Here is a 14,049-nt window from a genome sequence, read left to right as displayed (position 1 = left end):
ATAAATTTTTATTTAGTTCCCTAGTTGACGGGTCAGCAATCACGAAGCTCAATCATCAAAAGGAACTTTACAGAATCTAAGAACACACCACGCGTCTGCCACGGCATTTAGAATTTATAGTGGAATAAAGAAACTCGCATGATCCTTTTAAACATGGCAGTCCTTTTTTGGGCAGTCGCGTAAAAACGTAAAAGCCTAACACGGGCAAGTGAGGTGAATACTCCACAAGATATAATAAGCTTAACTAGTAATAAAACGCTTTTACAACTTAAAACTTATTATGTGTGCTTTTCATGTCATTAAAACCTGAAAGATGAAACATCGCTATAGTACACTGGTGTTTCTTCAAGACTTTTTTTACACTATAGATTAGATCGTTTACAAAAAATTTTAATCGATATTTTATACTAGCTTTTGGCTTCACCCGCGCGAAGGAAACTATTCTCCACTCGAATTTTATAAAATACTACAAAAAATTAAGGTTCCCTTATCCGCGCACTTAACCCTAAATTGGTTGTCACTGGCCAGCTAGGACACTAATGGTACTTAAAGGAAAAAAAATAAAACGCGACACATATGAGTCATGGCCGCTATCGCAATGTTAAACCCTAAGATATGGGTAACTGGGGGACAAAGATTGCATGAGTACAGATGAGACGTGGGAGTTTAAGTGCCTATGTAAATCGAGCATCATAGATGTGTGACAAAACTAAAGTCGCTGATTGATTTGAAGGTGAAATAATCTTATGCGAAAGTTGACTTTCTACTCATACACATTAGCCTTAGCCTCCTGATAATATAAATAAAAAAATATGCTATTATCGCAGGTCAGGCGCACGAATTACTTCGATTAGTTTAGTAGGTACGTCACTGAGCTCTTAATTTTTTTTTAATCTATGACATTTAAACTCGATACGTGATTTGTGATCTCCAAGTGTCTGAAAGTAACATAGGTATCTATTATGTTAGATTATGGAGATCGAGTATGTCATGCACATTCAAATGGTCAAACCGGTAGCGGCATCGTGGATCGGGTCGGGAGGTTCCCTCTATTGTGGTTGAGCTTCGCGATGGCTGACTCACGCGTCAACTCGTGAACGGGTGCTGCCGGGGGAACTGGTCAGCTCGATCTTTTATTAAAAGTTTTTTTTTTGTTTGGTTAATTATACATATATATATAAGTATATATATATTTTCCTTTCATCGGCACTTGATCACAATCATAATATGTTTCAGTATACCTTTTGACCATGTACTTTATTATGTACTTAATGTTATATTACTGATAAAAAATTATACATAAATTTATATATAAAAAATGGTAAGGCATAATAGGGACCAACACTGTTTGAATGAGTTTCTTTCGGCATTTCTTCTCAGCAGTGGTCGTTCCGAAATGCTAGTAGTTTGTAGCTTTGGTAAACATCATTTAATTTAGATTATGACGTGAAAAAGTGCCTGTGAAGGCCTAATTTCTGAATAAATGATTTGATTTTGATTTTGATTTTGATTTTGATCATCAAGAGTGTTTCTTACGAGAATTTCCTAGAATTACCTGTGATGACTATTGTTTTTTAAATGCTCTTAAAAATTTACGTACGTGACGACAAAACGTCATTAAAAAGATCGAAGCAAAACTGTCGTCCGATAGAATACTTGCCAGAAAGCGTTCAAACATGCTTAATACAGGTTTATGCTAATTGGTTAACTGGTCGCAATCCCTTCATGGGATAAGTTCTTTTAGGTTACTCTACATTAATTTCTGTACTTTTTTTGTATTTTATAAATGTGCATGGGCAAATAAACTAACACGTGTGACGCGGCGTGTTAAACTCAAAACTAAACGCAGCTCAGGGAAGGTGCACGGCGCGCGGGACGGGAAATTATACATAAATTTATATTTAAAAAATGGTAAGCCCTTCTGGCATAATAGGGACCAACACTGTTTGAATGAGTTTCTTTCGGCATTTCTTCTCAGCAGTGGTCGTTCCGAAATGCTAGTAGTTTGTAGCTTTGGTAAACATCATTTAATTTAGAATGTGACGTGAAAAAGTGCCTGTGAAGGCCTAATTTCTGAATAAATTATTTGATTTTGATTTTGACGCATCCGCCCAGCGACGCGGCCGCAACTTGCTCTCCCAGAGAGCCCATCAAGCTGTCGGCGCATGTACGCATTGCGTCTGATATTTTATTTATATTTATATTAACTACTGAAGTAAATACAGTTAAGTTGCCAATATTTACTGGCTCTCACACAACGTGAATGCATGATGCTCATTTTAATTGCAATATATTTTATCATAATTTTTTGCTCACTAACTTGTAATATTTTATTTCTACTGTAATAAATAAACCTTTTCAAATTTTTATTATATTCAATGTAAACCTTATGTCACAGATAATTTTACTACTAGTTTCGTGTTGATCCACATTTCCGAGCCATAACACCGAGAAGAATATGCCAATTATTCAAGCACATCAACCTACCCGAAATCATTGCAAACTCGCCGCTATCACCGCGCCATAGAGTTTCATGCAGGGTAACTTGATGTGTTGTTGACGGTACGGTTGATAAAACTGTCCATTCTGCCTTGAATTACTGATCTTTGTAAAAGCTCGCCGAGACAGGGCGGTCGAAGCAGTGACATCAAGACAATATTACTGATAATTACATACTTAAAACGGGGGTCTTGACTTTTAAAATGATAATTGTAAAAATGGAAGCGGCAAGCAGTAACGGTCGTAAAATCACAGTTCTTCAAAATGTTAAGGCTATTTATTACGCGGGGCTTCGCGGCTTCACAGCCCTGAACGAAACCGGGAGTTAGCGGATAAGATAGAAAGGTCTGACAACTAAGAGTGATATAAGTACAGAAGTTGAGTGACACCACTCAACTTCTGTACAGTAAAAAGCATACGTAGTAGGTACGCCATTTTTTTCTTGCAAGTGAGATTTCTCCTACTTCCAGTTGTCCTACATAGTTGAAATTTCCCACGTCGCTTCTGTTTCCATGACAATGCATTAATTACTACACGATAGTGCACCCAGGATCCCGACGAGGGAACACTTCAACGGTTTACAAAACGGACATGATTTATTGTCACGCGTTGAATGCAACAAGATCTCTCAGACGACAATAAAAGCTTGTGGCAAAGATGTCATTTTTATATGTATACTTTTTTTGTCCGCGGCTTCGCCCGCATGTTATTCGGCGAAAGCGGAACACAAACTTTCACCCCCCCAATATAGTCAATTGGGGGTAGATTTTTGAAAAAAAATCTACCCTATGTTTGAACGGGAGCCTTTAACTATATGTATACCAAATTTCATCAAAATCGGTCCAGCGGTTTAGCCGTGAAAGCGAAACAGACAGACTTTCGCATTTATAATATTAGTACAGATACAAAACACATCTTTACGACTAAACAATCTAAAATGTTAACAGACTGAATAAAACAACCCATTCACATGGAAATGGCCCGTGGTCAAAACCTGAACGAGGTGCGCACAGTGGTCTGCGGTCAATAGACCCGAACATTACAGTAGTTCAGGCGGTTGTCATACTAATTATCATGACAATACACTAGTAACCAGTCGCATGTCGTATTTGAGTTGTACCCATAGATGGGCATAAACTGGACTTAAACACTAAGTCCTCGGGCACATAGCCATCTCTCTCTCTCATCCTCACGTACCTTCGCGGCTGTAACGCCGAGGAGCCCGAGGACCGCGTAAAAAAAAAAATAAGAATCGATTGAATTGATCGAGCGAGCGAAGTCTACTTTTCAACTTCGGGTAAAAATACATTTTTTGTATGTATGTATGTTTGTTTGTTTGCAACGCGATAACTTTCTAACCGTTGATCTGATATTGATGAAATTTAAAAGGTATGTAGGATCTGTCAATAGAATTTTTAAGTTCGTGGGTCATCAAAATAGTTTTTGAAATATTCATAATTTTATAAAATTCATCAAAATGTATTGTGCGCGAGGTCTACAGGTAAACTTGCCTGGCTCTATCTAGAGACGAAGACATAATACTGTATGTAATTTGAAGATTCGTAGTTAATTTTACGGTTTGGGCGTAGAACGTCAGAATGCAAACATGACAAATGGTCAAGTATTAGTAATTTGTCATAAATGGTTAGAATAGTAAAAAGACAGATTAGCAAAATGACAGACAGAGTAAAATGACAGATTTTGATTTAAAGGCTTCACTTTCGAATTATAGTAAGTATTTGTTTGTATTATGCATTTTTTAAAAGCACTACTTTAATGTTGATTTCAGTTTTTGAAAGTGTATGTTGATTTATACAGACAAAGAATTTTGTAATAGCTTTATAAATTTATGTTATTTCTACAGACGAATAATAAATTTTATTATTATCATTATTTGTATCTCCTTTTGGGATTCACGACACATATTCCGGTCCTTTGAGAGGCTTGCGTGGAGATGTGGATCCAACACGTAGAGGCCCTTTGGAGAGTTTTGATGTTGTGTAGGTCTCCCGCCAAAACCAGCTCGCGGATATACCAATAAAATGATATGCCCATGAGCAGGTCTCGGCGGGAGTGTGAACTATTGCAGAATTATGAATAGAAGTATTGGTCTATAGAATTAAATTTGGATGTACTGAAGACGGGCTATTGTAAAAGGTTCGGACACCTGGCATAATCATGCTTACTGATTATTAAGCGGCAGGTGGACTAGCCAATTCTTATTTACAATCCTTATTATCATTTTATTATTCAATTCTAGATTGACCTGTCAATCTGTGAATCTGTCATTATGGGAATCTGTCTTTACGCCAATCTGTCATTATGCAACACTTTCGTACAAATCGGTGAACTGTCATTTTGCATTTGTGACATTCTTTATCCAAACCGATTTTACAGCACTCTGCCTAACGTCTACCCTCTTTGGGAATGTTATTGTTGCCTATCGTGTACCAGAGCTGTGTCCCCTAGTCGCCATCGATGGGAGGATAAGGAGTGGTCCTATTCTAGGGCGCAATCTCACGCCACAGCCATTTTGCTCTCTCTCTCTCTCTCTCATTGAGCGTTTTCCCGGTTGCTTCTTCAGCCGTTAAATGAGGCCAAGGTCCGCTTGACTTTTACCAAATGAAAAAAGAAAACACTTCTTCATTGAAATTCATTTATTTGTTACAATTAAATTTTTTATACATAATATTTACATAATTATCACTTCTCATACAATTGTAGCGTAGACTGTTATAGTCGAAAAATATTTTTTTTATATTATTCATGAGTTGTGTGATTGTATTATAATCACCATTTACACAATGTAAACAAAACTTGAAACATATAAAAATATCTACTCTACCTACAATCTGTGACAAATCATAAAAAAAATATTTACAATTTACTTTTTAAATATCACCGTAAATAAACTGGCACGTTTTTATATTTATTAATATATTTTACAATAAGTTACTATTTATTTGGTATCGAAAAATGCTTATTATATCACTTCTAAGCAGCATTAAAAAGTTCTGTTCCCACTCATTAATAAAATAAAACTATTTATTAATAAAATTTCATATTGACAACGGCTGAATGATGAGGATTCGCGGATTTTCCCCCACTAGATGGCGTTAGTGAAACGTGAGGTCAAGAAAACTGCCAGCACAACCAAAATTTCATTAATTCATAGAGTTATGAAGCGGTGATGGCCCAGTTTTTCAAACGCCTAAAGATCCCAGGTTCGATTTTATTTTTGCTGACATCTGGTCTAGATGCAATTTTGCTCAGTACAATTTTTCTATACCTGGGTAAGTAAATTTTAAAAATAATAATGAAAAAATCGAGCGGCAATTGAACCCACGCCCCTATCTATCCGAGACCACTGAGCTATCAAGACCATGCCAGTACGGCTGAATTAATTTCTCTTCACGTCTCACGCCGACGTACAGTATTGTCATTAGTGAGTAGTACGTACTCTTAATTCGATTCCAGAACTTTTCCAAAAATAAATTAAAAAAGTATGTGTGACATATATAACAAATCCATTTAAAAGTAAATTTGAATTTAAAACCGTTTTTGATCAGATTTTACGTCTTGGTGATGTCATTCTGCTTTTACTACCATGGATACAGTATTTAATACTAGTAGAAAACCCTCAACGAAAATTATTTCATAAAAAACTAAGAATGATATTTTCCAAAATGTCGGCGGTAACTGGAAACAGAACTTATTAAAATCTAGAGCAGCTAGCTATCTTTGTGAAAATTTCTGTTCACACTTTTCAACTTGGCCGAGTACTTTCCCTATCCTCTCGTGCAATATTTTAGCATTTTTCTCAGGCAAAGTTGGCAAGATGTCCCTAATTACAGCGTTATTTTTACTATGAAACATATCACTGAGTTTATTACCCACAGACTTGCTTTCGTACAAACTTTTTAATGAATCTATTGTTCTTTTCCTAAATACACATAAATTATCTAACATTACACTATGGTACACATTATATTTCTTCAACAGTCTATATCCATGTAGTAACCCTGATTCATTGTCTAAAAACACAAGTAGACCACTGTCCATTTTGCGAGCCAAATTGTGAGCTGGTCCATCCATTATATTTACGTTCCATTGATAATTGAATAAATTATTAACAATCCTATCTAAATTTGCCGTTAAATAATCAAAAATAATTAAATCTGACCACTGTGCTAGTTCTACGAATGATTTTATGACTTTCTTATTTAAAACCATATAAATATGATCGAAGTCTTCAGCTTTAGTTTGAGATGGCGTCACATTTTTCGATTTCAACTTTTCAATCAATATTTCTTTTGAATTTTCCACTGTATTGTTCTCTTTCAACGACAATTGTAATACATCATTTTTATTCAGATGTCTATTTGATGGTTTGAAAATATCCGGGATCGTGGACGACTCAAGACTAGGAATATATTGCGTAATCACAACAGCTCTGTTCGTGTTCCATTGAGCAGCAGCAATATCAGCCGCAACGTTTTGCCATAACTTATCCTTCAGATCAACAACTTTCACGACAGATGGTGCTAAATTTGTCAAATTCAATAGCCTTCCAACGTAAAAACTGAATATTTCACCTTGTATTTGATCTGTGTTCTGTCTATAGCGGACACAAGCCTGAATTCCATCCTTGAATGTAACTAATCTATTCTGCATTCGACCACAACCTGCTTCCATCTTCACAACTTCACTTTGACTGACGTATTTCTCCCAAATCTCTGCTGTGTTCTCACCGTAACCTTGAGGCATCATATCTTCAACTTCTGGGCCCCAATAGACGTTGTCATAAAGCACAGTAAACTCGTCAGGTACATACTTCGTTTTATTATTAACAACATTAATAGTATGTTTATGAACAGTCATTTTATTATCTTTTAGAATATCTTTCATGTCTTCAGTCAGTCCTTTAGGATACACATCTTTTTTGTATTTATGTTTCTCAACATCACCAGTGAACGACACTGTTTCGAATTTGCCATCAATTTTCTTATCATTATCTAAACTATTGAAATCAGTCTTCTCATTCAAATCATACTTAAGACTATTTAATGTTCTTGTAGCTAGATTACTGTTATTGATTTTCACTAATTTTCTAGAGCTTAGATTTTTTAAATGTGCCTGTGACGAGCTCACTAAAACAACTCCTATTAGTAACCCGAAAATAAAACTAATTATAACACTTAGAATACAATAGTTGTAGAAATTATATTCTTTTTTTATTAAGTTTCTTCTAGATACGTCTTCTCTATATCTTAAATTGTCGTATAGGATGTGTTTAGGTTTGTTTACAACCAAATAATTGGTGAAATTGATTGTTGTTCTCATTCTCTCTTTCGTTTCGTCTTTTATATCATTGACTACCGGTAATCTTTCTTCTTTGTTGCTCTGAAGCATATTTGGGTCTTTATTGTCTTTAGCCATGTTAACAACTTCGTCTTCTTCTAATCAGTCACCATTGTAGATCTGAAACAAGACAAATGATACGTTATTTACTTATATTTGACTCCGGGTTTCGCGGCTTCACGATGAGAAAGAGAGAGAGAGGTATCTTTATGGGACCTGTGACATTTCTGTCACAAAGTTGACTCTGACCATAAATCTATACAGAGAATATATTCTAGACATTCTCGTAAACGTCTGGACTAAGGTTATTACTGAGATTGATGCTGATGACCTGACCCAAAGTGCGTATTCTATTAGAGGCAAAGCATCCATTTGGAAGACAAATGTTATTATGTATAGTTTTGTATGTTACATGGCTCTGACAATTATAATTTTGCTATAACTGTGTTCACATATTTATTTATTTATTAAGGTATACACAACGGGATACGATCAATTTAAATATAGATATTTATAAAAAAACCTATGAGCCAGACAAACATATGAAAAAATAGTTCCACATACACATAAATCTATTATTAATGCTGAAAGATAATAATATGATAAAAATACTAAAGATATTTATTAATTATAAAATTATATTGATTTAAATTATAAATAAATAAATAAATATATTAGGACAAATCACACAGATTGAGTTAGCCCCAAAGTAAGTTTGAGACTTGTGTTATGGGATTATTGTATTATTATTATTATGTGTGTCCGGGAATCGAACCCGGGACCTCTCGGCTTAGTGGCAAGAACTTTACCACTGCGCCACTGAGGTCGTCAAAATTACATACTTATAATTATTACCATTACAAAATCATTCTTATTACATAGTATAAAACGAAGACGCTTCCCGTTGTCTATCTGTCTTTATGTACTACTTAGATCTTGAAAACTGCACAACGGATTTTGATGCGGCTTTTTTAAATAGATATAGTCATTTAAAAGAAGGTTTATATGTATATAACATGCATATTATTGCACTCTTTCGCTAGTAACTTATAAATTAAACTTGGTAATATATGTAATATTCTATCCATTTCAAAAACTTGATATTAAAAACTCGATATTAAAACACAGTTGCAAAACTATCTGGCTAGATTAGGTTAGTACCTTACGATTTTTTATTACAGTGCAACGTATGGTTCCCGCCTTAGAATTGGACCAGTCTGAGAGAAGATATCGTTCGAGGCGACTAAAGCATAAAACGCCTCGACAACTGAGAGGCAATATCATTCTCAACGGTTGAAGTATTTGATTTGACTCGTCATAAAATAACACAATCAAAGATCATTAATCTTTATCCTACATATAAAAAATGCAGCAAAAACCCAAAGATAACATAATATGGACGGTTAAATACCGCCTCCTTAAATTGTCCAGGTCAAAAAGCGAAGCAAAAAAGAATAAAAAAAAAACAAACGGCTTCAAAAATTACTACATCTGTGCGTGAAAAAACAAAAAAAAAAAAAAGTACCTACAGAGTTGTTATAACCACCTATTATTCGGTTAGCAACTAATAATTCAATTAGAATGTTCCGTAATTGTCTTGCTTAAAGTTTTGAACACACACGCCCTCGAGAAAAAAAGGGACGGTAATAAGCTGTGTGTTTTGTCTCTTTTTTTCGAATGCATTGGTCAATTAAATACGATCTTTAATAAGTGTGTTTTAAAATTAATTTGCCTATATATATGGACTAATAAATGCTTATTTGGTAAAGGTAAATTATCCCATTTGTAATTAAGTATTTTATAACCTTTTTTTATTGTAAATATACATAAGTTTTTTTTATTGCAATATAAAATTCGCACCTATAAGGAATGGTAATTAATAAAAATGTGACATGTATAATAAATTTATTAAAAACAAAAGTATTTTAAAACTAGGTAAGTGGAATGGAATGCATATAAAAACTTAATTAGAGTAAGTAAAATATTTTCGTAGTATCCAAATGAATGAATTTATTTGAATGTATAATAAACATCCGGGCAAAGGCGGTTCGCTTGACTAGTATAATTGCCTGTGTTACCTGTAATTGTTTCTGGCACGCCCATCGACGCGTGCGCAAAGTTGGAGATGATAATACAACCATGAGTATTCACTAGTAACTAGATTAAAATTTATTGCGCACTGAGCGTTTGATTTTTTTATTACTGGCTTTCCAGATTATTTTTAATTTTAATTTCAGAATATTTCTTTTTGTTGCTTTATTTAATTTCTTTATGCATAACAAAAAGTATGATTTTGTCTATTATTCAGCATCAATTGTTACGTTACGTAATTTTAACAGTGAAATATATATGTAAAATTGTGGATGTTGTTTTACAGACACAAACTGAAAAACTACATTTTTAATGTTAAAATTTCGCATACACAACAGCCATTTTTCTTTTCCCTATTATTAAATTCACTTTGTAATTAATTAAGGCATTTTTAGGTGAAATAATTGTATCGGAATTCTATTTGAAAAAGTAAAAAAAAAAATATTAAGTTTAATTGTGTAAGAACTTTACACAAACGAAAACAAATCATGCAAATAATAAACAATGGGATATTAAACTCACATTGATAAAAACAGTCCTTCAATGGTATCATCAACTCTATACAATTCATCCTAAGTCAAATAACTAACTTTAACAACCTGTTTTTGTTCCGTTTTTTTTTTTCGTCCAATCGGTTAGACCTTTTTTTTTTGAGGCTCATGTAAAAATATTGTTTGACATGGCCCCATGTCACCGTTTTGGGAACGGTGGCTGTATCAATTACGTGTGGTAAGCAACGTTTTAAGATACCAGTTTATGATGGGACAAAAAGTTTTTTTTTTTTGGCACACAAGCTTATATTGTCTTGTCATGTGAGATCTTTAATGTTTTACTTTAATATATATTGACGACATCGTGTTTGTCGAGGCGTGTGGTTTCCGCACTAAAATAGGACCATTCTCCTGTGGGTGTTGTACGAGACGAATAAGGGACAGCCTTGTTAGCAGACAACAAAAATATTCCCAAAAAGGGTTGACATCAGACAGTTTGCTGAATTATGTTTAACACGCCCGCCTGTGGATCGAAAGGTTCGTATCCTACTCGTGTCATATGAGTTTGTATACCAATCTAATTCATATGTATTAGATTTCTACCACCGGTGAAGGAAAACATCGTGAGGAAACCTGCACACTGGCGGACAGTTTAGTTCACTAGTGTATATGCGACTACCTGCCACTAGATGGAGGTAAGTAGTCATAAAAGTCATGTCAGATACCTTTAGACGACTTGAATAAAAACTTACGCCAGTGTTAGCAACAACACACTCGATATGATGAGCAAAAAAACATACGGAGACGAGAGTTAGTAATCAATTTAAAAGAGTATTCATGAAATTAAGCATCGCCACTTAACCGACATTCACAGAGCGAGTTATGTTTTCGCTAGTCATCCTACTTAATGATAACACATTTTGACAGACAACAAACAAGCAGCTAATCAATTGAAATTCTAATTTACTGTATTTATAAATTTGAAAGTGCGCAGTTTCATTATGATTCTGGTATGGTACTCTCTCATTTGAGCGTTTGCCCGCTTCCTTCCACGGGATTATTTCATGAAACTTATAATAGAAAAAATGTAAATTTATTTAGTTAAATAGATTTTTTCCGGTATATCCCGCTTTTTTTGATTTGCAATCAAAAACAAAAAAACAGGAGGTCGGCATACACAAAGGGTCTATAAAATTGGTAATTTAAATTTTCAATAAAATTTAGGTAGATTTTTATTTAAAAAATGAAAAAAATCTATTTAACTAAATAAATTTACGTTTTTTCTATTATAAGTTTCATGAAATAATCCCGTTTCATTACTCATTATGTTTCAAAATTATTTTTATCACAAAAAAAATCTGGCAACTCTGTTACTCTGTGAATATATTTGACTAGGAACGATATCGGATATCGACTACCGATCGCAACTGCGTGGGGGGACAATAGTTCAGTACAATTGACTATAAAACCAATGCGTTTACGTCGATGGCATTACCACAATGAGCTGTGGGGGGTGGACATAGAACTTGCATTAAAAACACTATAGAAATGTCATACAATCGTTATATTATAAGCAGATAGAAGGAAATAGCGAATTACTTTTTTATACATTATATAATTTTGTCTACATGCTGCAGAAAAAAATCTGCTGTTTGTTTATATATCAAATGCATCACACGAGGAAAATGTATGGAACGGCAGATTTTTTTGACGTGACAACGTCTTAAATTAGGTTGCGGCTGGGAGTCACTTATGAAAAAGTGTAACGCCCGGTAACGTTACGATGAGTCACCGAACGAGAGAGAGGCCCGCCGAATGCCTTGCGTCTCTCTCCCACTCAACTATGATCGGTCTGCCGCGCGCGTAAAAAGACGTTGTCACGTAAAATCTTCGCCCGTAAAACCGACTTTACAGGCAACCATTTTTTTTTTTTTAGAAGCCAGGGATCGCGTTGTATGATGAAGTAAAATCGTTTGATAAAATTTAAATGGAGGCAGCACCACCGACAAGAACAGACTGATGAGCAAACGTGCTATTTAAATTTTATAGAAAAAGAAATAAATTTATTCATAACATGCTAATTAATATACATCACAGAAAATGAACAAAATGTTAATATTACAAAGGTACATAAAATATGCTACAAAAGGGTACCACTCAGCTTGTGCCGTGACGAAGAGCCATGACGCTAATTTTCCATACAAGATGGCGCTACCAGAAAAGAGTTTGCGAGATAAATCCGCGAAACATATACACATACAATCATATTCTCAAAATAACATTGTCGAGATGGATTAACATTATTAATGACTGGGAGGAAAATATATATATATATATATATTAGGACAAATCACACAGATTGAGCTAGCCCCAAAGTAAGTTCGAGACTTGTGTTATGGGATACCAAAACTCAACGATACTATATTTCATAACAAATACATATATAGATAAACATCCAAGACCCGGATCAATCAGAAAAAGATCATTTTCCATCATGACCTGACCGGGGATCGAACCCAGGACCTCTCGGTTGGCTAGAACTTTACCACTGCGCCACCGAGGTCGTCGAAAATACAACAAAAAATATCTATAACAACTATAAATTTGAAAGATGAATGTAATTATAATCTATTTGGGTATTATTACAGTATTTTCCATCTGTCTCTCTCACTCTCGCGTGTTGCACTTCTATTTCACATACGGCTCTCAATTCCTGGGGCTGTCTGCGTTTCATTGTTAATTTTGTATTTTGTATATTTCAGAAAATGCCGCCTGCTTACAATATATATATATATATATATATACAAGTTATATTTATGTGCGTGTATGCTTAGTGACAATATTTTAAGACTACATAATTGAATATAAAACGAAATTAATAATATTGGTTTATTAGATTCACCATTGCGAATAGGGAAGTAAAATTTTGTTTTTTATCGAGTCTTCTGAATGTTATGTACTACCTGGCCGCACCGCCACGGGAATAAGTACTTTTTTACGGAATTTCAGTTTAGGTCCAGTGCGTGAAATTTCAACAATATAGGATGAGTAGATAGAGCGTGATAAAGATAATAAAAAACTCACTATAGCATATAATGTTGCAATGGGATATTTTGATGGGAGATTTTAGTAAGTTTATATAAACTATACTTATTTTTCATTGCATATACATATAACCGTTTAACTATTCCTTATAAATAACGAACTGGCGTGTGGTTTCCGACCTGGAATACGACCGCCCCTTAGATATCGTACGGAGCGACTAAGGGGATACTTAAAGCCTCGTCTGCGCCTGTCAACAACGAGAGGATAATGCGAGCAAACCCAAAGGTCAATACTAGTCTGATACTACCGTTTGATTTGCCGACAAAGGGCCATACTGATCTTTAACCCTTGTGAACCTAAATTCAATATCTCATTCCATTGTCGTGATATAATAAAACACGGAAGGTATTGTGATCTTAGGTTACCTAAGTAGGTTACAGTTACTGCGACACAGCAACTATTCCCTTTGTCCCTTTCAATTCGATTCGATCCGATTCGATTCGATTCGATTCGATTCGATTCGATTCGATTCGATTCGATTCGATTCGATTCGATTCGATCC

The 14,049-nt window shown here is 34.6% G+C and overlaps 1 protein-coding gene across 1 annotated transcript in view; it reads right to left on the bottom strand.

Moving 5' to 3' along the window:
• Positions 1-5,141: 5,141 nt before the first annotated feature.
• The window catches only part of fj (four-jointed), a 35,438-nt gene continuing 26,530 nt past the window's right edge, over positions 5,142-14,049 (bottom strand). The window contains exon 2 of the mRNA XM_053765786.1: positions 5,142-7,980. Coding sequence (XP_053621761.1) covers positions 6,235-7,938 — 1,704 coding nt within the window. The 5' untranslated portion in view covers positions 7,939-7,980 and the 3' untranslated portion in view covers positions 5,142-6,234. The remainder of the gene's footprint in view (positions 7,981-14,049) is intronic.

This window comes from Plodia interpunctella, chromosome 28 (assembly GCF_027563975.2).
Source record: "Plodia interpunctella isolate USDA-ARS_2022_Savannah chromosome 28, ilPloInte3.2, whole genome shotgun sequence".
Taxonomy (NCBI): domain Eukaryota; kingdom Metazoa; phylum Arthropoda; class Insecta; order Lepidoptera; family Pyralidae; genus Plodia; species Plodia interpunctella.
The sequence above is the reverse complement of the archived record's forward strand: the minus strand, read 5'-3'. Positions and strand labels throughout refer to the sequence as shown.